This window comes from Peromyscus eremicus, chromosome 20 (assembly GCF_949786415.1).
Source record: "Peromyscus eremicus chromosome 20, PerEre_H2_v1, whole genome shotgun sequence".
NCBI classification, from domain to species: domain Eukaryota; kingdom Metazoa; phylum Chordata; class Mammalia; order Rodentia; family Cricetidae; genus Peromyscus; species Peromyscus eremicus.
The window spans coordinates 19,341,451-19,366,462 of NC_081436.1; the positions used below are offsets into that span (position 1 = coordinate 19,341,451).

At 47.6% G+C, this 25,012-nt stretch overlaps 1 protein-coding gene across 1 annotated transcript in view; it reads left to right on the forward strand.

Annotated features, from left to right (window-relative positions):
• The window catches only part of Efcab6 (EF-hand calcium binding domain 6), a 188,341-nt gene that overhangs the window by 16,091 nt on the left and 147,238 nt on the right, over window positions 1-25,012 (forward strand). Inside the window, exons 4-5 of the mRNA XM_059248006.1 lie at window positions 6,357-6,568; window positions 18,606-18,694. Of these exons, the coding sequence (XP_059103989.1) occupies window positions 6,357-6,568; window positions 18,606-18,694 (301 nt within the window). The remainder of the gene's footprint in view (window positions 1-6,356; window positions 6,569-18,605; window positions 18,695-25,012) is intronic.

Below are 25,012 nucleotides of genomic sequence, written 5' to 3' on the forward strand. Positions count from 1 at the left end.
TAGCCCACCTGGATTTGAGTCATGGTGGCAGGGTAGATCTCCAGAGTTCTTTTGTTTTCCAGCTCCACCAACAGCTTCTGCATGTGGAGGGATGTCCACTGACTCCACCGCTGCCTTAGGATTTCTATTGCTGTGAAGAGACACCATGACCATGGCAACTCTTATAAAGGAAAAACATTTCATTGTGGTGGCTGGCTTACAGTTCAGGATTTTAGTCCATTATCATCATGGCGGGAAGCAAGGCAGCGTGCAGGCAGATGTGGTGCTGGAGAAGGCAGCTGATAGGCCTACATCTTGACTTGCAGGCAACAGGAAGTAGTCTGAGACACTGGGTGTGGCCTGAGCCTATATTAGACCTCAAAGCCCACCTCTGCAGTGACACACTTCCTCCAACAAGGCCACACCCACTCTGACAAAGCTGTACCCCCTCATAGTGCCATTCCCTATGGGGGCCATTTTCTTTCAAACCACCTCAGTTACCTTGCCTTGAACCTGCAGCAGGCCCGATAGTCCATGGGCAGGGACTCCATGTGTTCCATAGGGGTTGCCTTGCCTCTTCACCTTGTAGCCAGCCTTTGGAGAATAGACGCCTTTTCTGTGGGAGACCTAGGGTGCTATCATATAGCTCTCTGCCACCTGCCTGGCTGCTCCTCACATGTAGTTGACCAAGGCCCTGGGATCATTGTCTGTCTACCATTACATGTGGCTACTGAATATGGGGTTGTTTTCTTCTCATCCTGTCTGGGCTGTGTCTGTTCCCTCATCTCTGCAGAAGGCACTATCTGTCTGGACTGTTGAAGACCAGCTTGTCTTCTGTGATATTTGGTTTCTGTTGTAGCTTCAGGTCTTGGCTTGGTTTGAAACTGTACATATTTTTAACCCATCTTGCTGGCCGGCAGGGTAGGGCTAGAGTGGCAGTCTGCTGTAATTCTCTAGTTCCTAAACCGACAATGGGAAGCTGGTCCAGCTGCCTTCCAGGAAGATGGCGTTGGTTGGTTCTCCCGGCAGCAGTGGAGGAGGTTTGGGTCTGGCTTTCATTTCTAGTCTGAGGGCCTGCATCGGGCTTGTGCCTGAGGTGCTACATCAGGCTTGTAAAACCAAAAGCTTCTCTCAAGTACTTCCACAGAGTTTCCAGTGAATACTGTCTGCTGCCTTCAAATCACAGCTCTGAGTGCCAAGTCAGGGCTTCTTGGAAAGCAATTAAAAAATACACAAAAAGTCTGAGAAGAGATCTCAGGGTAGAAGCGTGCATTGCGAAGAGGGTCCCCTGTGACACCCAGCGGGCCAAGGAATTGCTGTGCACTCTAGCTGATTCTCACCACACAGCTCCTCTGTGGGAACCAGCTGCTGCTGGGAGTCTCAGCGGCTGGGAGAGGAGACGGGAGAGTGGAGGGGCTCCCGCCTTGCTGAGCATCCTCAGGGGTCTGATGGCAGGTTCTGGAGCCTTCCTCTGCCTTCAGGCTCTGCTGGGTTCGGTCTTCTCCCGCTGTCCCTCCCCTGGCTCTATGTCATGGAATGCCACGTGTAAGCAATCTGTAACCAGTTCTGTGCTGATTTCCCCACTAGGCTCCAGGGCACATACCTCCTGCCTGGCTGGCTTTCTGTTTGCACCTCGGTTGCCGACACCTTACATAAGTTCCGCACGGTTCCTTGCCCTAGTACTCAGCCACTGGCACCATCCTTGGTCTAGGTCCTCACAATGAGCATAGATACAGGGTCCTAATCTGCTTCTTCGGACTCTGCCTGTCCCCATGCCACACAGTCTACAAGACCTGGTCAGTGCAAGAACCAGCAGACCATGTCTCCGTTTGCCAGTCTGCGATCCACATCCAGGGAGGCACCAGGGTCAAGCCACACCCACTTCCTTATGGGCTTGATGCATGACATCTCTGACCTTCTTCCCTTGTTTCTTGTCCCTGAAGTCCATTCTCTGTAGTGGCTGGAATGATGTATTGTTATTGCTCCCCTGATGATCCCTGGGCCTTCCTCTCAAATTTTAGGAAAACCCCGGGCCGGACGGTGGTGGCACACACCTCTTTTTTTTTTTTTTTTTTTGGCTTTTTGAGACAGGGTTTCTCTGTGTAGCTTTGTGCCTTTCCTGGAACTCGCTTTGGAGACCAGGCTGGCCTTGAACTCACAGAGATCCACCTGGCTCTGCCTCCTGAGTGCTGGGACTAAAGGCACACACCTTTAATCCCAGCACTTGGGATATAGAGACAGGTGGATCTTTGAGTTTGAGGTCAGTCTGGTCTGCAGAGTGAGTTCAAGGACAGTCAGGGTGGTTACACAGAGAAACCCTGTCTCAAAAACAAAACAAAACAAAACCCCAATTCTTTGTTCAGGTGCTTGAAGCCAACACGCAGGCGTCCCACCTTCCCAACCCTGGCTCTTCCTGCTTCCTGCACTGCCACCCTGGTCTCTGTTCCCTTAGACAGACTGAGGTCGTTCCTACAGAGAGCTCTTGCAGAGCTGCTCTGGTCCAGGTCGAATGCGGTCACCTCTGCTTGCTAGCCCCCTGGCCCGTTTCTGACGTTCTGATCTTGGCTCCCAAGCTCCCCGGGGAGGGATCCCGGACCGCCTGGCTAGAGCGGGCCATGGTGCCACCTTCCTACACCCTGCTGGTCTCTTGCCACCCTTGCTGCATTCACTACCATCTGTTGTCACCCCGTGGCATACTGGCTGCCTGCCCCTTGTCTGTCTTGTCCCCTCCAGATGGTAGCCGGGTCTGTCTGCCCGCTGCAGTGTGCTTGGCACCAGGAACAGGGGCTGGCAATGATGGTGCCTGGTCAGCAGCTCTGGAATAGTGAATCCCACTTTCTACAAAATTGGGATTTCCCAGATAACCCTCCTTACCTCCCCCTCCCCCAGTGCTTCCCTGCCACAGGCTTCTGGATCCCACATGGCATGCCCTACCCCAACCTCTTTGATCTCCGTATTATAGATTCAGCCTTCTAGAGGGCATGCACACTTAGACACCTGACACTGGATTTAGGAATTCTCTCTCTAGCCTTGTCCTCCTCTGCCCCAGGTGTAGATTGTAGGGGGATAAAGCCCCCCTCCCACACACAGTGACTTTAAAGAATAGCTGTCATATATCTCCCATGGTGCCACTGGTCTCAGGCACAGGTGTGGCTGATGCCATACACAACCAGGGGCTAGAGTCGGGAGAGAAAACTCTTTTTCGTTCTTGTTGGGAGGAGCAACAGCATGACTGTGGTGGTTAGTTTGTTAACCTGGCACAATCTGGCCTCACCTGGCTGGGGGTAGCGGGGGCTTCATGAGGAGTTGTTTGGACTGAGTTGGCCTGTGGACATGCCTGTGAGGGATTTTCTTAATTGGGTTGCTTGAGGCGGGAAGACTCATGCTGGATGTGGGCAGTATCACGTGGGCCAGGTCCTGGGCTGCATGAAAAGGAGAGGGAGCTGAACACAAGCATAAGGATCAGTCTATTGCTGCCTGTTCTCGACGTGGACGGGATGTGACCGTGGCTTCGAGTTCCTGCTGCCTCGGCGTCCCCAGATGATAGACTGTGGCCTAGAAGGGTGGGGACAAATAAGCCCTCTCTCCCTTAAGTAGCTTTGTCAGGGTATTTTATCACAGCCACAGGAAAAGAAATCAAGACTGACGGTGTGAGCAGACTGCATGGGGGAGGGCTCACTGTGGCCGCCGTGGAAACTTGTTTCTCCTGAATCATTCGCTGTCCTTTCGGTGGAGGCCGTAACCAACCTGTCAGGCTGCGTGGCCTCCACTGTCTTCCCGCTTCCCATGACACGTCAAATCAAACATTCTGGGATCTCTGCTCTTTAAAAATTTCCCCTATTGACTCTTACTGTTGGGGAGAGCTCCACAGGCATGTACCTGAGCAGCTGGCCTGACCCGACCCCACACTCCAGCCTCCTCCCCAGCCCTTCCTCCTCCATGCGGTGATAGAGGGAAGGGGAGGGAGGACATTGGGTTCTGTCATTCTGTTGATGGAAAGGTCACGGTGGCATCCCATAACCAGAGCATGAGGCCCAAGGTCTGGACCATCCGTGGTTCCTGGCTCTGCTGCCTTCACTGGACTCCTCTTGTTTGTTCCCATGGCAGCCGTCCCCTTCATCCCTGCTCCTAGTTCTCAGGGACCACCAGTTCCAGCACTGTGCCCACAGTACCTGGTAGAAACAAAGGAGGAGAAGGGTTTCTGTCCGTCATGGTGGAACAGCTCAGTTCGCCAGTGTTCGGTGGATGTTCACATAACAGTGGACCAGGACGGAGGCGGGGGAGCACACACACCAGGGGCTGGATATAACCTTCAAAGGCCCCTCTCTAGTGATCTGTTTATAGCAGACAGCAAATAGGTCCTACTTCTTAAAGTTTCCACAGCCTCTCCAAATAGCGCCACCATTTTGTGCTAGAAAGCTTCCATGTCACTCCAAAGCGGCCGCCTCATTTCTAGGTCTTCAGTGGCCTGCACATATCCGAGCTTGTCCTTGCACCTCACTGCCCATGCTGATCTCCCAGCAGAAGTCTTGAGAGTGAGAGGCATCCTGGTCTCCTCGGGCACCTCAGTAGGGACTTGCACAGCCCTGGGCTGTGACAAAGAGGACTTGCCCATCGCCTAACCTTACGTGAGAGTGGAGTAGATATCCACCACAGCATGGCTGGGGAGCCCATGTTGTCTCTCAGTTTCCACCTTTGGCTCAGGCAGCTTCCATTGTGACCCAAGAGAGCCCTGGGAATGATTCCGTCTGTCACTGAGGTGCTCTCTGAAACCCTGGTCTGGCTCAGGCCACCTGAGGTGAAAGCCTTCCCTCTCAGCTGCTAAGAAATTTGTATTCTAAGGGAAGTAGCTAGAGCCCGGGATCCCTGACTACCCTTGTGACTATAAAAGACAAGGCCTCAATGAAGCTTTTGCCACACACTGGAGTCTGCTGTAATAAACGTGAGGGGCTGGCCGGGCCACTGTCCTCAGCCTCCTCTTGGCTCAGCCCGCTATGGAATATCAATCAGAGTACCCAGTGTTTACACCCGGCCCTGATGGGTGCCCTGGGGTGCTTTGAATAATTGCATTTCTCTCCACGATTATTTCTGTCTGCAATAGAAGTCAGGGGGGCCTGAAGCCTGTCACCTCTCATGGGTGACCTGTGGACCTCTGAGGCCTGAAGCATCAGTTGGGACTCCCCTTGTCCCTAGGAAGTTGAAGCCCCTGACACTTACCCAGAGCATGGTGAACGTTTTCATGCCAGCTTTCCACACCCAGGCTGTTCATGTCTCCAGCCTTCAAAAGGAAAAGGATCCCAGATAATCAAAGATTTCCCCCCAAACTGTCAAGGTCATATAGGGTAGATAGGCTGCTGTAAAGGTTGATTTACCTTATCAGCGGATAAGGTGCTTGCTAGGTAAACCTGAGAATTTAAGTTCAGATCCCCAGCACCCATCAAGAGTGGTGCTGTAATCCTGGTATTAGGGAAGTAGAGACAGGAGGATCTCTGGGTTTTGCTGGCCCATTAGCTCTAGGGTTTTTTTTTTTTTAAATAAATACTTTATTATATCTCTCTCTCTCTCTCTCTCTCTCTCTCTCTCTCTCTCTCTCTCTCTCTCTCTCTCTCTCTCTCTCTCATTTCGTGAGACAGGGTTTCTCTGTGTACCCCTGACTGTCCTTGAATTTGCTTTGTAGACCGTCCTGGCCTTGAACAGAGATATACCTACCTCTGCCTCCCGAGCGCTGGGATTAAAGGAATGCACCACCACTGCCCAGTAGCTCTGGGTTTAATGAGAGGCCTTGTCTCAAAAAAATAAGGTGGAGCAGAGATGGAGGAAGACATCCAGTGTTGACTTCTGGCCTCCACATTCGCACGTTTCCCATCCATGTGCACTCACATGGACACACGTGTCCTCACACACACAGTAAAGATTCATTGAGGACTGTTGAGGTGGTTCAGCAAGTAAAGGCACTTTGCTGTCAAACTCAATGACTTGAGTTTGGTACCCAAGATCCACATGATGGGAAGAGAGAACCCACTCCCCCACTGTCCCCTGATCTCCACATGCATGCCATGGCATTCCAGCAACCACATACATAGGTATACATGTACACACAAAAAAAATTGTAAAAAAAAGATTGACTTATGAAATACATTTCTTCCACTCCTCAAGGTTTCTTCTCATATCCCATGGCCTTGTAGGGAAGGCCACCTTCACCTCTCTCCCTTATGGGTGTGATCCTGTGCTAATCAACTTCCAGAGGTGACAACTGGATTTTCCTTGGTGAGCCATCAAATGAGTAGATAACTGAGAATAAGAGAGGAAGCTGGACTCTGCAGGCTGGATAGCATCTTGGTCTAAGCACGCTCACTAGGTATCTCTCTCATCCACAGCCACAGCTATTGCCAACCCAATACTGTCCTCGTTAGATGTTGAACGGATTCTGTCTCAAAGGATTTCCTGCAAAAGGGATGAAATAAAAAAAGTCTTCCAGGTACTCGACCCGACCCACAGCCAGGCAGTGACGAAGGGGGACCTGAAGCGCATCATCACAGCCTTCCTCCTGCCGCTCACGAGAGAGCAATTCCAGGACTTGCTGGCTCAGGTAGCATAAGTGGCACTCAGTACGGGCTTTTCTGGAAAAGCCAGGGGGGGCTGGCAGAGGAGCACGTGGCCTGTTCTGTCTTCTCATTGACCTCCGTGAGCAAATGGAGTTGTGATCACTGTTCATCATTCACTTGAGTTCCGGCCAATTAGGATGACATGATCAGTGTTCACTTGCTCATATTTTGTACACAACGTTGTGTGCCTGTCATTTTCTTCCTTAAAAAAACTTCTATATAGAAGTATTAGGTCAATTTTTATATATGTAAAGATTTGTTTGCTAACTTATAATTTTTTGAGATACAGTCTCACTTTGTAGCCCTGGCTATTCTAGAACTCACTATGTGGATCAGACTGGCCTTGAACTCACAGAGATCCACCTGCCTCTACCTCCCAAGTGCTGGGATTAATGGCATGCATCCTGGGCTCAACTCCTGGGTGGGGATGTTGTGAACTTCTGGATGGGGGAAGTATTGTGGAGGATATGGTGGCTGCTGTGTAAGCTTGAGGATCCGAGTCGGGGTCCCCAGAACCACATATCAACTGGCACAGTAGTATGCATCTGTCACCAGTGCTGGGGACGAGGGGAGGGGTGGGGACAGGCAGATGTATAGCCAGCCAGTGATAGAGGAGGGAAAGCACTGTTGACTTCTGGCTTCTGTATGTGTGCACAGGCCCCGGGATGATGCCAGGGCCTGGGGAAGGATGTGGATGGTAAGAGTCCTTGGACCAATCACTGGTCTACCACAACTAGGTTAGTGGAAAGAGAAAAGATTTCTGGTGCAAACTCTCAGAGCCCTTAAGGAAAGGAACATAAACTCAGTAGGGATTCAAGTTAATAAGTCTGTGTGCATCATAGCAACTACAAGAATGGCGAATTCAGCTGGGGCGTTAGGAGCATTCTTTCCAGCATGAGAATCGAACTTGTGCACACATGTGTACACACACATGTAATCACGCTTTACTTCTTCATTCATTCTTAATCATGGTCTTTCTTCATGCTATGGTACTGCTTTTAAAAGCCTATTGCATGTTAGAATTTGATGTATGCACCACCCCAGGCTAATATGCATGTAACTGACACAGGGGAATGAAGTGTTATGAACACAGTGGTTCAGCGGACTGTGGATATCACCACGTTCTCCTTTTAACTCCAGGAGTTCATCACATTTTTTCCACTGACTCTTAAAAATATGTAATTTACATAGGGTGTAGTGGAACACACGGTGACCCCAACACTAGGGAGGCTAAGGCAAGAGGACCTCAAATTCCAGGCTAGCATGGGCTACGTCACACGTTGGAAGCCAACCTGGACTCTCTAGTGCAGCCCTGGCCTAAGACAACACCTGTATTCTGGATTTCGTTTCTTCTTGTACATGTTGTATCACATTGCTCTTCAAGGTTTCGCCTCTGTTCAGTTTTGTTAGTCAGGAAGTTATCAACCATTTTCAGTCAAATATATTTTTTAGCCCCATCCTCTCCCCTTTAGAGCATTTGGTATTGTCCCCGTGGGCTCTGTTTTAAGGACATCATATTCTGTGTATTTTTCAGATTGGATGTCAGGTGTCTATCTATTCCCAAACCTACTGCGTTTTTCCTACCCTCCCGTGTTGCTATTGGTCCGTCATCCCCTGAGCCTGCAACTTTAGACATTGTTTATTAACATCTAGGGTTCATTTGGTTCCCCTCTCTGCTTGTGTAGATTTCATTCTTCTGTTTGTCTCTCTCTTACTTCCTTAAACACAGTTGAAAGAGCTGCTCTCAGGCCCTTGCTTGGTACATCTAACACATTGCTCATCCTTGAGTTAGTTCCCACCAATGGTCTTATCTTTTGAGATGGTCAGCTTTCACGGTTGTTCATTTGAGTATGTTTGGATAATGACACAGACCAGATTGGTCCAGTGAAATAATGTGTGAGCCATACAGGCAAATTTTTTAGCAGTCACCTTAAATGGTGAATAACAGATTAAATGAACTCTATTTCTTATTTGTTTGTTTGTTTAGTGTTTGTGAGTGCATGAGAGAGAGAGAGAGAGAGAGAGAGAGAGAGAGAGAGAGAGAGAGAGAGAGAGAGAGAGAGTACATGACATGGTGTACATGTAGAGGTCAGAAGACAAGTGTGGGAATCAGTTCTCTCCTACCACATGGATTTGAGGATTTGAACTCAGGTTATCAGTCTTGGAAGCAAGTCCCCCTACCTCCTGAGCCATCTAGCTGGCCCAGGAATTAATTTGAATAATGTTTTATTCAATCATGAATGTTCAAATACTATGGCATTTAATGTTAACACTGTTGAAATTGTTGGTGTTTTACCTTCTTTTCGTATCTGAAGTCTTTAACATGGTGAGGACACACTCACACAGACAGCTTCAGCGTCTCTATTGGGAATACTTGATCTGACTGTGACCCCGTGAAACGTCTGCGTGAAACATAACATTCACATCCCCAGCTTTCCAAAACCGCACGTAGACATTTCTAAATAATAGAATCAATATAATTTCTAAAATTTAGGCTAATTAGCACTAAATAAAGTGGCAAAAAGTTAATCACTTGTATTGGCCACACCTCCAGAGCCTAGCAGCCACGTGTGTACCAGGCTTTTTCTTCTGGGCCACCAACCAGCTCCCAAATCATGACATGGAGATTTATTATTAGTTTTAAGTGCTCAGCCCAGCTTAACCTTCTTTCTGGCTAGCTCTCTTCAATTAACCTGTTTCTCTTTATCTGCCTTTGGCCTTGGGGCTTTTTCCTTTCCTTTCTTTCTGTATACTTATTCTCACTGCTTCTGTGTCTGGCTGGTGGCTGCCTGGCTTCTTACCCCATTCATTCTCTCCTCTTTTGTTCTTCCTGAGCCTAGAGTTCTCCTCCTACTTACTCTCTACCTGCCAGCTCCGCCTATTCTCTCTCTACCCAGCTATTGGCTAATCAGCTCTTTATTAGACCAATCAGGTGCCTTAGGCAGGCAAGGTGAAACACATGCAACACATCTTTACATAGTTAAACACACATGCTTATGTTGTTAAACAAAGGCAGCAGAAACAAATGTAACACATCTTTGCCTGGTGAACCAAATATTCTACAACACCTCCAACCATGGTTGCGAATGCTGTGGAGCCTCTGTCCTCTGTCTGTCCTTCTGAAGATGCTTAGTTTTGATGGACAGCTAACTATGAACTCCGTCTTGCCTGCAGAGGGCAGAGCTCATATCTTAATGTAAATCTTTTCTGTTTAGCTGCGCTGCTTTGACTCTTGTATACATGTGGTTCCCTGAGGTTGGCTAGACGCTTGGGTGGAGCTTATGGCCCCAGAAAGTGGGTGTCTCCCCCGACCCCTTCCTCCAGGTGCTGTGGTTGATCTTGCTTCTGCATACTAGTCCCATAGGCCAGAAAGACAGAGTTCTCTCTCTCTCTCTCTTTAAAATATACTATTCTATTAACATTTGAATTTGTATATAATATGTATGATGTATTTTGAGAATACCCATCCCTACTTCTCCCCTAACTCCTCCAGACCCACCAACCCCCTCCTGTCTTTGTGTCCTCTTGTCTTCTTTGAATAGCCCACTAAATCCAGTCTATGCTGTCCATGTACTCCTGGTGTGGGTCATCCACTGCAGCATGGTTGGCCTACCGGAAGCCACATCCTTAAAGAAAACTGTCTCTCCTGCCCCCAGATGCTACAAACTGCCCCTAGCTCCTCAGCTGGGGATGGGGCTTATGAGGCCCATCCTCCTCCCTGCTGAAATGCTGACGGGCTAGATCTTGTGTAGGTATTGTACAGTCTATCATAGCTGTTGTGAGCTCATGAGTGTGGTGGTCCTGTCCTGTTCAGAAGACACTGTTCTGTTCTTGTCCTCCCCAGCCTCTGGCTCTTAAGAACTTTCCATCTGTCCTGCTTCCACAGTGGTCTTTGAGCTGTGTGTGTGTGTGTGTGTGTGTGTGTGTGTGTGTGTGTATGTAAGTGCCTATTGTACATATATGTGTATGTGCTTGTGTGCGTGTGTGTGCATGAGTATGTGTGTGCATATATATGTATGATGTGTGGGTGCATGTTTATGTGTATATATGTGCGTGCATGTGTGCGCGCGCACGTGTGTGTGTGTGTGTGTGTGTGTGTGTGTGTGTTATTGATGTTCCCCTAGTGGATGAACACTCCAACGACACTTACTTTCTCCCCTTTGACCACTCGTGACTTTCTGCCTCATCCTCCATCCACTGCACAGGGAAACTTCTCCGATGAGGTCTGGAACTTCACCAATTTGTGGGTACAGATGTGCAAATTTCGAGGGCAGTTTGATGCTATGCCTGTGTGGCAGAGTAAGTCTGGGGGTTTCGTTGGGTTCTAGGCACTTTGTGCTGAGCAGTGACTGTGGGCCTGGCCTGAAGCTAAACGCCACTGAGAACTGGAAGCTCTCCTGTTCCCTGCCTCTTCTAGGTTTCGACTCCCTCCAAAACCTGCTTCCTCCTGCTCCCCAGAACAGTCAGTCTGTCACTGTCACAGCCTTGTATTTCTAAAACAAAGTCATAGGCAAGTTGGGTGTAGAACTCAGAGAACATCTTTTCCCTAAGTCATTTGAGAAAAAGCTCTTTGTTACTTGCAGGTGCTGTAGTGTGGATTTTCCTTCAGACCAAGGTGTTGCCGCCTATCAGCCACAACCCAGCTATTCAAATAGAGACTCCCTTTGCCTCATGACTCCCAGCCCAGCCTCAGAATCCTGCGCCTTTGCCCCACACCCACCTTGTAAGTCTAGATTACAATCAGGCCCTGCCCTTGCTTTGGGTGACCATTTGGTCCCTGTTTGTCTGGGCTGGTTCCCCCATCTTTCCCTGGGGGAAAGCCATCTTTCCTGGCTCTGCACAATGGGGGTTTGCCTGGGGTTTCCTGGGAGCAGGTGTTGGCAGCGTCTCTGGTGGGTATGTCCCGGCAGTGACCTTGAGCTCTTCTTAGGGTGCACTGGATTCCAGTGTGTCCCGGAGCTGCTGACGCTTGCCTAGGCCATTTCACAAACGGAAATCTGTCAGGCTTTCTGGGCTGTGCCCTTTGTAGTTAATATTCCATGAGAGAAACCTTCAGATTAGTAAATATTCCGTTTCTCATCTGACTTTCAATCTGTTCATCCACTGTTTACATATTTGCAGGGACTGGAGGTCTCCCAGTAAGTGGGTTATGAATCCATTATTTATTCACTTTGGTGTTTAAATCAGCCCTGTGCAGCCGACAGGAGCCTCTCCAGTCTGTTTTCCCCAGCCTTGGACACAACTCTATCATTACTCCTTGAGGACTTGTTTGCCTTCTAAGACAGACCAACCTTTTCTGTAGCTGCCTTGCCCGAGTCCTAGAATCACCCGCTCTCCAGAGCTCTGCTCGCTCTGGATGGATGAAGATGCTTGGAGCCAGAGTTTAGGCAGAGGGCAGCTCACGTTGTTGGGAGGCATTCATCAGAGCCTTCTCATGGGCAGAACTCTAAAGTCCATTTGTTCACACACACACACACACACACACACACACACACACACACACACACACGGCTCTCTGCATTTACGTTACCTCCGTTTCTGGTTCAAAGCCCACTGTTCAAGACAGAGTCTTCAGTGTCTGTGTGTCGTGTGTCGTCCCCCCTCCACACACCCCGTGTTCCAGGGATGGTCTGCTTCTCCTTTCCAGAGTTGTAGCTACCGGCTCAGTGAGTGAGAAGTCTGGACTCTGTCATCCTTAGCATGTTTCCCTGGCCATCCTGTTACATGGCTCCTCTCCCCAGCACCTCTTCTTGGTTTTCCAGGCTGCCTGGCATTTTCTCAGAATCTTCCTTCAGTAATGTGACAGCAGAGGGCGTCACCTGCTGAGCCAGAGTGCCTGAGTCAGAGAGAGACTCACGGCTGTCTACATTTTTAATAGTAGCTTAATTAAGATAGAATGTATATGTCCTGAATACCTAATGAGCCCTGGCTCATGAAGAGTCACTCTCCCCCTACCCCCTTTTATCTACCAGGAGTGACTAATCCATTCATTGACACTGGAGATGCCAAATGCTTATTTATTTTTATCTTCCTTCCTTCCCTCCCTCCCTCCCTCCCCCTTCCCTCCCTTCTCTCCTTTCTTCCTTCCTTCCTTCTTGACAACGTCTCACCATGTAACTCCGGCTGGCCTGGAACTCACTGTAGAGATGCAGGGGGCCTTGAGCTCCCAGATGTCTGCCTGCCTCTGACTCCCACGTGCTGGACTAAAAGGGAATGTGCCACCATTTCATACAAAAGGAATCCCACCATGTGTGTGCTTCCCTGTTAGGCCACTTTCACTTAGCGTGTTCAGTGCTCATCTGGGCTGCACCAGGGCAGCACTGGAGTCCTCCCCATGGCTGTCCTCTGGGCCCTGTGTGTAGATGGGCCAAACTTTCCAGCCTTTGGGGTCTTTAGGTCATTTCTGCTCTCTGACATTTGTGGATGTTGCTGCTTGTGAACATTGACTCACTAGGGTTTTGTGTGGACAAGAGTCTCTCTTTCACTCTCTTGGGGACCTGCTGAGGGTAGGGTGGCTGTCACATGGGAATATTTCTGACTTAAGAAGAATATTTACCCTTGTAAACACTGGGTAGACACTTTATGCCAAATGGAGAATTAAATCTCTAGCCAGGTGGTGGTGGCGCACGCCTTTAATCCCAGCACCCGGGAGGCAGAGGCAGTGGATCTTTGAGTTCAAGGCCAGCCTTGAATTGATCTGAGTTCCTACAGAGTGAGTTCCAGGACAGCCAGGGATACACAGAGAAACCCTGTCTTGAAAACAAACAAAAACAAACAAACAAACAAACAACAAGCCAACAATCCCTGCTGTGTCCTTACAGTCATGGTCTGATGTCAGTTGACCGTGGTGACAGTCTCCCCAGGCTAAAGAGCTCTGCAGGAGGAGATATACAGAAACCGAGACATTACACGTCACTTTTAGAAGTTGCTGGGAACTGGAGATGTTTTAAACAGTGGACCTTGGCCCTCTCCCCCTAACACCAGGCACACTTCCTCAGGGCCTGGAGCCTCTGGATCGGTGGTTAGCCACAGGGGCCAAAGTCACTGTGAGTGAGCTCAAGCATGGTGCCTGGGCTGAGCAAACTGACTGGTTCGTGGGTGACACCCTTCCTCAGTAGGTAACCCAACCGGAAATGCATAAAACCAGGAAAGATTTCATAGCAATCTTCCCTAGAATTTAGAATAGAGTTTTCCAGAAGCCATCTATAGATACATCTGTTAGCTCTCATGTTCTCTGGAGAGTCACATCCAGATGCTTTAATGTTGGGGCATCTTAGACTTTGCTGTGGCCTGCTCTGCATCTTGGTTTCCATGAAGAATCTCTGAGAACTGACATGGACCTCTATCCTCTCTCTCTCTCTCTCTCCCTCTCTCTCTCTCTCTCTCTCTCTCTCTCTCTCTCTCTCTCTCTCTCTCTCTCTCTCTGTGTGTGTGTGTGTGTGTGTGTGTGTGTGTGGTTGCCTCTGCATATAGCTGTGGAAGCTAGAGGTCAACTTTGAGTGTCTTTTTCCGTTGCTCCCCACCTTATTTTTGGAGACAGGGTCTTTCACCGAACCTAGAGCTCACTGATTGACTAGACTGCTTGGCCACCAAGCCCCACTGTTTACCTGTCTCTCTGCTCCCTCAGCATGGGTTACAGTACATGCTTCCATGCCTAGCCTTTCCATAGGCGCATGGGATCTGATCTCAGGTCTTCTTGTGCGTGCAGCAAGCGTTTGACCCTGGAGCCATCTCCCCAGCCCGGTCATAGACCGCTTAGAAAATATAAAAGTCTTGTGGGTAAATGGATTTCAGAGAACTAAGTTGTGTGTTGGCTCTGTGGTGTTCTAAGTTGGAGACCAAGGTTATGGGGATACTCAGCGTGGTGGGTACAGATCATGAACCCCCCTCTTCTGCAGCCCAGGTCCAGCCCCAGGACTTGCTTCCTGCAGTCCATGTTTGTCCACATGTATGCCTGTTTATTGGGTGTAATCTGGCAAGTGTCTTCTCATTCTCTTATATCCTGTGTGTGTGTGTACATGTGTATATGTATGTGTACGTGTGCATATGTGTGTGCATGTGGAAGCCAAAAGAGAATGTCAAGTGTTGTTTCTCAGGCACTGTCCACCTTGGTTTTAAGACAGGCTTGCTCATTGGCCTGGAACTTACCACATAGGTAGGCCAGGCTGGTTGGCCAGTGAGCCCCAGGGATCCTCCCGTCTCTACCTCCCCAGTGCGGGGATTATAAGCACATGTCACCACACTCAGCTTTTAAAATGCGGCTTCTGGGGACTGAATCCAGGTCCTTGCAAGTACTTTACTGACTGAGCAATCCTCCCAGGCCCCCATTCACTTTTATCTTATCACTGAGAACATCCAATTTAACCTGTTCTTGCCCATCTTTTGTCGTGTTAGCAAAACTCCCAAGTACCTGCTGCTACCATATCTGCCGAAATACACTCTCTTGGAAGTAGATGTCACAGGTGCCCTTTACAGGAAAAGCATCTCCAGAGGCATACCATAAGCCAGCATCCCTCTGGCCTCATTTCCTAGTTAGACATGTTTTAAATGGGGAAGAGAAATTTATCCTTTGGGGGACACTGAGATAACCATGCTAGGCTGTGAGGCTGCTATTTCAAGGCTGAGTAAATATCAACTCAGTTGTGCAGCTTGGGAATCATTAGGTGTGAAGGACAGTACATTATGTGAACCTGTATGAGACTTATTATGTTTATATTGACCATGTACTTGTGTTTATTTAAATTCTAAATCCATAATCCTTCTTTAATAATTACCTGCATTTAAAGAATTCAACTTTGTATTAGAAATAATTCTGAATCTTCAGAAAATTTTCCTTAAGAATGATACTAAAAGCGTTTGTGGCACAGCAATCCTTATGTCCTTCTGCTTTGAGTTGTCTGTAGTACAGCTTCCCTTCATTTTCTTCTCCTGGGATCTCAGCTTGGTGTGTGTGTGTGTGTGTGTGTGTGTGTGTGTGTGTGTGTGTGTGTATGCGCATAAGCAAGCAATATAATCAACATGTACATCATGGCTATTTTTAAAAGATTTATTTTTATTTTATGTGTATGTGTGTTTGCCTGTATATGTGTATATGTACCATGTGTGTGCAGTGCTTACAGAGGCCAGAAAAGGCACCAGACTCCTTGGAACTGATGTTACAGATGGTTGTGAGCTATCATGTGGGTGCTGGGAACCGATCCTGGGTTCTCTGAAAGAGCAGCCAATGCTGCTTAACCTCTGAGCTGTCTCCTCAGCCCAGTGCGTGTGTTTCTATTAGTGAAAACGGTACAAAACCATCTTCATCTTGCTATTCCCCACGTGTTTGTAGCATACTTTAGTCATCCTCATCCCCATCATGCTTTCACTCCCATCTCTTCTCCCCAACAGCCCTCCTTTTACCTTCCTATGTCTTGTTTTCACACCCAATCTTAGCCAGAAGGCTGAGAAATGATGTCTTTTATTTTTAAATTTAGACGATGTATAAGAGAAAGCGTGTTTGTGATATCTGCCTGAGTCTAGCTTACATCACTGAACAGGATGACCTCCCGTTCTATCCATTTCCCTGGAAATGACATGATTTCATTCTTCAGGGCTGAATAAAACCCCATTGCAGATTCACAGCGGCTCCCTCCGTCTGCTAACGGACACGTAGGCTGGTTCCAGAGTTTGACTGTTGTGAATGACGTCGTGATAAACATGGATGTCTAAATATCTCTGTGGTGTGCAGACATAGGGTCCTTCATTGTGTACCCAGGAGTGGAACAGCTGGATCATACAGAAGTCTTGTTTTTAGTTTTTGTAAGGACCCTGCATATTGATTTCCGTAATGGTTGCACTAAATTCCATTCCCATGCAGTATACAGGTTCCTTTCCCTCAAAGGTCAGCCTTTGCTATTGTGTTTGCTTGTTTGCTTTTTAAATCACTGGAGTGGGATAGAAACACATTGGAGTTTTAAAAGCTTAACCATGTCACTTAAATTTTTAATTTTAGTGGTGTGTGTGTCTGTGTCTCTCTGTGTATATGTGTGTCCATGTCAGTGTGCAGACACATGCCCATGTATGCACACGCAGAGGCCAGAGCAAAACATCAGTGTCTTCCTCCATAGCTACCCATGGCTGTGCAACAGGATCTTACTAATCAGGAAGCTCACTATTTCAGCTTAGAATCGTTGACCAGACAGCTCTTGTGATCCACTTGCCCTGATGCCCCAGTGCTGGCTTTACAGGCGTGTGTATCCATGCCTGTTTGTTTTTAAATTATTCTTAATTTTTCTATTTTTTTCACATGGGTGCTGAGAATTCAAATACAGGTCCTCGTGTCTGCAGAACAAGTGCTCTTACCCACTGCATCCCCCACGGCCCACATTGTGGATTGGATTTGCATTTTCCTGACAGCTAGGGAGGTTGGACATCTTTTCGTGTGTTTATTAGCCACTTGTACTATTGAGAATAGTTTGTTCAGTTCACTCACCGGCTTATTGATTATGTGTTATTCAATCTTTCACGTTCTTTATCTATTCTGGACACTAATTTCATGTCAGATGACTGGCTGGCAAAGCTTTTTTTCCCATCCCATGCCTGTTGCTTCGCTCTGGCGATTGTTTCTCTTGCTGAAGAGCTTTGAACTGTGTGCAGTGAGTTCCTGAGCTATTGGTGTCCTTTTCAGAAAGTCCTTGCCTATGCCGAGATCTTTAAGTATTTCTCCTGCATTTTCCTTCAGTGGTTTCAGTGTTTAAAGTCTTACATAAATGTCCTTGATGCATTATTATTATTATCATTGCACAGAGTGATCCTGGGATCTAGTTTTGGTCTTCAGCCTCTGAGTGTCCAGTGTTTCAGCTTCCCGAGTTGGAGAGGCCGACTTTTCTCCAGCGTGAGCTCTTGGCCTTTCTGAGAACCAGGGGCCTAGAGTGTGTAGGTTTCCTTCTGGGTCCTGCAGCCTGTCCTATTGGTCAGCATGGGTGTTTGTGTCCACGTCCAGCTTTTGTTACCGTGGCTGTGTCGCGTAATTTGGGATCTGTGTGTTTCCGTATAAATCTTAGGGTTGTTTGTTTGTTTGTTCATTTGTTTGTTCTTCCTGTGAAAATGTCATTGGACTTTTGTGGGAACTGTGTTGACTCTAGTTCGCTTCCAGCGATGCAACCGTTTTCAGGAGGGTGATTCTTCTGATCCACGTGCCAGGGAGGTCACAGATCTTCTACCATGATCTTCAACACCCTGAAGTTCATTTTGTTTTCTGGAGAAAGTCTTCAAACACCGAAGAAGTTGATCGTCTCACAGTTCTTTCTGACTTCAGGGCATATATTTCCTAAAAACCAGGACCCACCTCTCTCGTAATCACAGTGCAGAGCCAATCTCAATTGATTTAATCATTTTGTTTAATCTGTAATTCATATGGACTCACCTGACCCAATAGTGTCCTTTATAGAACCTTTGGGCCAGTGAGATGGCCTGGTGGGTAAAGATGTTTGCCAACAAGTCTAACAACCTGAGTTTGGTCCCTGGAACCCGTACGGTAGAGGAGAACGACTTCCTCAAGTAGTCCTCTGACCCCACACCTACACTGGGGCGCACACACCCCTTCCCCAACAGAGAAGTAGTTATAATAGAAATCCATTAGAAAAATAACTCTTAACAGTGACAGTCTCTACCTTGACACTAGATGGATATCTCTGCTCTCCCCCCGCAGCTTCTAGGACACATCACACATAGGAATGTTCGCGCGGATTCTATTTGATTTATGTGTAGATGTTAGGCTGAGCTCAGGTCAGTTGTTTGATAATGTTATCAAGACATGTTCAATTTTCCGTGAGCACAGACTGCCTCATTCTTTGCTTTCTGAGGACGTGTGTCAGTTCAGGCTCCTGGAAAGGACTCACAAATGTTTAATAGAGTGTCTGTTCCCTTAGCGGCGTCGACATTACAACATTACATGACACAGAAGCCTGCCTGCTGTGCGTGCGGACTGTTGCTGGAGCCTTAGTTCTCTAACACGTTGTCATGCTTTCTGTCTGACCGTAGCTCCCACTAACCAGCTCGGGTAACGTGCCGTACCTCGAATTCCTGTCCAGGTTTGGTGGAATTGATCTAAATATAAATGTTATAAGGAGGTAAGTGGGTTTTTTTTTTGTCACTCATATTAACATTTGACATTTGATATGATTGATGATTGGAGTCACAACACAGGCCGTTAGAGTTAGTTCTAGTCACGCATTGGTATCTATGTCTGTATCTCTTTCTTTCCTCTCTGAGACTGAGACTTGCTGTATATCCTAGGCTGGTCTTGAACTCACGATCCTCCTTCTCCAGCCTCCCAAGTGCTGCGATTGCAGGTATACAGCACCATGCTTGGCTCATAGCTGCAGCTCCATGGAAAATGCATGAGTAGAGCTTGTCCACATAACATTTAATGAATTAATCCTCAGTCAAAATTTTATTTAGAAAGAATGAGGCTGTAATAGAACATAAACATAGGAGGTTAAAGTAGGTTTAAAACATCCTGTGTATAAGGTATTTTAAATCTGGAAACAACAGGTTTTAATTTTGAAGTGAAATACTAAGATTCCAGGGTTGAAATTAGTTGTTTTTGTACGTTTTTGTGCCATTCATTGGAAAGTGATAGTGTTTGCTGGACAGGGGAAAACAGGATGTTAAAGGTTTTGTTAAGGCACCTCTATGCTTCACGGTTTTAGCTTAAATGTAGGGCTCACTGGCTCATTGTTGCCTGTGGGTGCTGGCACATAACCCTCAATGGCTCTGTTGGCAGAAATGCTTTGGGTTCCAGTTTGTGGCTTAGGAAATACTGTTTTAGTAAGAAAATTACTCACTGCTTATTTGACTCTATGTGAATAAGCCTCATTTTCTATGGAGCTATGCAAACAATTGCAATAATTTAATTTGGGGGCTAAAGAGATAGATGACTCAGCAGTTTAAAAGCCCTTGCTGCTTTTCCAGGGGACCTGAATTCAGTTCCCAACACCCATGTCAGGCAGCTCACAACTGACTGTAACTCTGGTTCTGGGGATCCACTGCCCTCTTCTGGCCTCCATGGGCACTGCACTCATGTGCACATACCCCCACACAGATGCACACTTTTATACATAAAATAAATCTGATCCTGTGCAGTTAGCACCTTTTAAAAGTATTGCCCTTATAGAGTCACACTTGATTCCCTGTCCCCTTCCCCCTCTCCCCCTGCAGCTCAGGCACAAGCATCATTGCAGCAGGAGGAAGAGGTGATAGGGAGCCATGGATGATAGAGAGCCATGGGTGATGCAGAACTGTGGGTGATGGGGAGCCACGGGTGATGGGGCCCTTGAGACTTCTGCACAACATCTTGAATATGCAGAACACCACTGAACTATCTACTTAAAATGGTTCAGTGGTTTTTTTTCTTTTTGTGGTGGTAAGAGATTGAGTTGAGAGACCTCATACATGCTAGGTAAGTGCTTTTCCCATGGAGCTGTACTCTCAACCCACAAGAACAAATTGTATGACTTTTTTTCCTTTAAATCACAATTTAAAAATCACTAGAGAAATAGCTCTAGCTGCAGTGACAGATATCAGCCTCTCTCTGTGGCTCGAGTGGGTCCCCAGAAATTCACATTTACCTTAACCCCATGGTTGGCATTGCTGGGAGTGGGCCTGTTGGAAAGCGTTTGGGTTTAGGGTAAGGGCCCGGGGAAAAGATTGTAATGTTTTCACCATAGTAGGTTCTTGTTCTCATGGGACTAGATGATTTACTTTCAGGAGTGGCTTCTGTGAAGCCAGATGCTCTTAGGGTCTCTCTTCTACACGCGCCTCCTCTTCCCCTTTCTGCCACCAGCTGAAGGAGGAGTGTGAGGCCCTCACTAGAGACCCCGAGCTTGCACCTTCCAGCTCTTTAACCAGCTCCTTAACCATGAGTCCCAACACTTCTTTTCATCATCAATTGCCCAGTCTTGGGGACCCTGTCACAGCAGAAACATACCCATCGACAGTCTGTGTGTGGGAGGCCTCGGGCTCTGTGTGGTGTTGAGTAAGCCATAGACTGAGCTGCTTTCTACAGCCACTCAGAAGAATGACCGGTTGTTTACAGACTCTACATCCATGCTCTTGACCCAGCCCCACCCCATTTATGGGATAATACTGTTGAGTGTACCATATCCTGTTTTGAATATTCTTTGTTTAAAAAAAATAAGCTGGAAAAACCAAAAGTAAGAGATCTTTATGTGTGTGCCTTACTATGAAACCGTAGTCTGATAATTTGAGATGAGAAGGATCCTGAGTTACTTTCTTAAACATAAAAGGCTACATATTTCAACCAAATTTGAAAGATTTCTGACTTATTATGAAGCTGAATTCTCTTGATGGTTGGAGACCATGCATTCTAATTAAGTCTCCTTCTGTGGCTATGGCAGGTTATGTACCATGAACAGCATTTCTATGGAAGCCAATTAAAATGCTGGATAAAAAGTCAAATACACACACACACACACACACACACACACACACACACACACACAAGTATTTTAATGTGTTAGTGGGTTATCAAGAGTAGATCTCCTCTAAGAGGCCAAAATAAAATAGAAAGTGGCATCCAGAGGAGGATACTTTCTCTACAGTCAGCTTTGGCTCTATGTGCTTTGGCCAAGTCGTAGTGAATCTCTGTCCACATCACAGTGAGTTCCTGTGCTCAGTTTTGTTGTCCATTTGAAGTAAAGAAGACAAGAAGCAAAGCCAGGGGGCCACCACAGGGGGAGAACCAAACAGAAGAGCTCTCCCAATAGCGCTGGTGCATGATGGGACTCATGGTGCCGAAAATTAGAGGTCTAGATTGAGCAGGTTGGTGAAAGGGTGGAGTAAACACAGATGGAAAGAACACTAGTGGACGGGAAGGCAGCTCCAAAGGATGCAGCCCAGAAAGACACAGAGGTGCCAGACCGAGAGGATGGTACAAGGGACAAAGGCCAGGAGGAGGAGGGCACTTGAAATGACACTTCCAAGAAGATCTGTCCTATTCTGTTTCATGTACCTATAACAGAACACACAGTTTGGGCAATCTCTAAGAGTGGCAATCATTTGGGAGAGTTCCAGAGGCCAGGAAGTCCAAGATGAAGGCCCCAGCTCCACAGCCTTCTCCATGCATCTTCCTGGAGGAAGGCAAGGGGTGCGAGGACCAGCTACCTAGTCACTGATGACGTCTTCAAGGCCCTACTCTGGTACACAACACCAAAATTTGGAGGGGAACATTCAAACCACAGACATGGAAGAGAAAGGACACTGAAATAAAAAGAGAGCAGCCGAGAATCTCAAACCAGAGAAGGATAAAGAAATGCCTAACCGGTTATATCATGGAGAAATGGCAGAATGTCAGCATCAGAGAGAGGGCCAGCAAGATGGCTCGGCAGGGAAAGGCGCTTGCTGCCAAGACTGATGATCTGAATTCAGTTCCTGGGACCCACAGGGTGAAAGGAGGGAACAGATTCCCACAAGTTGTCCTCTGACCTCCACATGTATACTGTGCAAAACAAATAAGTAAATAAATTGGTAAACGTTTAAAAACCAGAGGAATGTAAAAGCAGTGAGAAAAGTACTCACCAATCCCACAATTCTATGCTGTTTGTAAGAATGAGAGTTCCCCCTGTGGGACACAGTACTGCCCACTCCCCTCCTTGCCACAGTGTGCTCAGCCACTGATGCCAGAGCACAGTGCTGTCTCTGTGTAACTGTGGCTGTCTGACTGTGCTGGATAGTTTTATGTCACCTTGACACAAGCTAAAGTCATCTGAGAGGAGGGGACCTCAATTGGGAAAATGCCTCCATAAGATGAGGCTATAGGCAAGCCTGTAGGGCATTTTCTTAATTAGTAATTGATGGTGGTTGGTTCCATCTCTGGGCTGTTAATTCTGGGTTCTGTAAGAAAGCAGGCTGATCAAGCCAGAGGAAGCAAGTCTGTAAGCAGCACCCCTCCATGGCCACTGCATCAGCTCCTGCCTCCAGGTTCCTGCCCTGATTGAGTTCTCGTCCTGACTTTCCTTCGATGATGAACAATAATGTGGAAGTTTAAGCCAACTAAACCCTTTCCTCTCCATCGCATTGGCCATGGTGTTTCATCACAATAATAATAACCCTAACTAGGACACCAGCTTGCAGATTTTTAACCTTATGATGCTGTGTGTCGGTGTGACGAGGAACTGTCTTCTACAGGCTCATGAATGGGGCTTTGATTGACAGCTGATGGACTCTGGGGAAGTAACTGGATAATTAGGATTCTGCCTTCAGGGATGAATTAGCCCGGTGTTGGATTTAAATCTGCAGTAGACTGTCAACCCCAGGGTTGAACTGGTTTAAGGAACAAATTCATGGCGGGGGACGGTGTGTCCTGGGAGCCGTCTCTACCCTGGCCCTTTCCTGAAACTGCTCTATGTTACAAGCTGCCATGGGCTGAGTAACTCATTGCCTGGTGGCTGAAACCTCCTGTCGGCTGCATCAGGTATTCTATCACTTCAGGAAGAAAGATGACTAAGACCGCATGAAAGTCGTGGACATGTCTCCTCTGAGCCTTGGTCTTTTCTGAGCTAGAGGCATGCAGCGAAGCTGTCTTGTGATGCCGGGGTGTGGGAAGTTGCTGCTCCTGGTCAGCTGGGGCTGAGCCTCTCAGGCTCTGCAGCATGCTACGATGCCCACTGTGGTGTGGGAAGGGCTTGGGAAGGCTGTGCTATGTGGAGTTTTGATACTTTCCACCCCGGGAATTGAACATCCATGCTTGGAAACAGCAGAACCACACATTTGCTTGCTGTGTTCAGAGAGTGTGGTTCAGCCAGGCCCTGTGTGACTTGTTCATACCAACTTGCATCAACTGAGGGGCAGCCTGTGAGAGCTGCTTAACTTCCAATCCCTGGGCTGTAGCAGGCTAACAGCTCAAGTCCCTGCTGTGGTGCAGGTCAGACTTACTGTGGCCACAGTACTTCCCTCCTGGAAGTGGAGGACACCTTTATTCCAGGTCACACTCTGTGCCATCGGCCATGTTGAGGAAAGACCATTCAGTAATGGTCTACATCTCCCTCTCTCCTGCCTTGGCCACCTTAACTATACAAGAACCAACTACATGTAAAAATTGCCACGGGAGTTCCTGGTGTGCCGTGGCAGGCTGACTAAAGTGGAGGCAGCAGGAAGATTGCAAGAGGTATTTTTCCTATAGGTGTAATTATAACCCAGATGTTTAAGCCTATGCTACGTTCAAGATGGGGGATTGCTGTCTTCAGTGTGGAGGAGCTTGTACTCTCTGTAATATGGATAGCGTCACCATTCATCCTTTAGAAACACCCATGGAGTGATTTACTAAAAGAGAAATTAACTTTCTCTTTCTTCTGGTGTGTTTATGGGGTTGGAGGTATTGGGGGGGGGGCAGCCAGAATCATGCCCATGCTAGGCAAGCTCTTCACTGAGCTACCTGCCCAGCCAAAATGAGCCAGTGTGACCACTGTGATCTGCTCCTGGCGGGCACATAGGACCCCTTTACATACGGGCTGCACAAATAGCCCTCTAAGCAGTGGCAGATCCACAGGGCATTGGCACTGTGCTGACTGGATGAAGTGTAATAGTCTTCCATGTATAACACCATGCAGATCTCGGTGAAGTTTAAAAAGCTTTCTGAGCTCTACCTTTGAAGACTTACCACAGAGTTCTGAAGAAGTTTCTGGAGTATGATCATTAGATTGAAGCTGAATTCCCTACCAGAGAACAGGCCTTGTGGTGTGGCATTGCTTCCCTAGGCTGGCTACCAGGATTCAGGTGGATAAAGCAGACAGCAGTAGCCGAGCACGGATTCAAAGAGAACATGTACGCTGGTTCCAGGTAGGCAGCCGTGCCACAGAAGAACTGAAGAACAAAGGCTGTGAGCCAAGAGAAGCAGGGCTTGCAGGGGAGATAGGCCGTTTGCCTCAAAGAGGCAAGCGATCAGATCCATCAGGAGAGGGGCCGGTGTGGAAGAAAGGAAGCCTGACTATGGCTGTATCTTGAACTTGAAAGCCTCCAAGGCCAGTTCAGTCTGGGCAGGTGTGGTGGAGCCAGCACTGGGGTCTGAGGAAGGAGGATATGAGTTGAAGCTGGGGGAATGGGAAACGTGTTACAAAATCAAGATCTGGGGCCAAGATGCTGACTCACCAATATAGAAGAGGCAAAAAAAAAAAAAAAAAAAAGGATAAGGGTCGAAGGCCTGAGATTTTAGGAATAAAACAAGGAACATCGTGAAACTGAGTAAACAGAAGCAGGATTGGCTGTGCAGATGGTCATAGCATTTCTGTGCGTTCAATAAAAGGTTTGGAGTCAAAATCCCAGGAAGGTAGGAGACAGAATGGACTAGTTGGAGTCCTCTGAGCCCCGGCTGTTTCTGACAAGAGGCTAAGTGCATTGACTTTACCCCCAGAAGTGTTACATCTGCACAT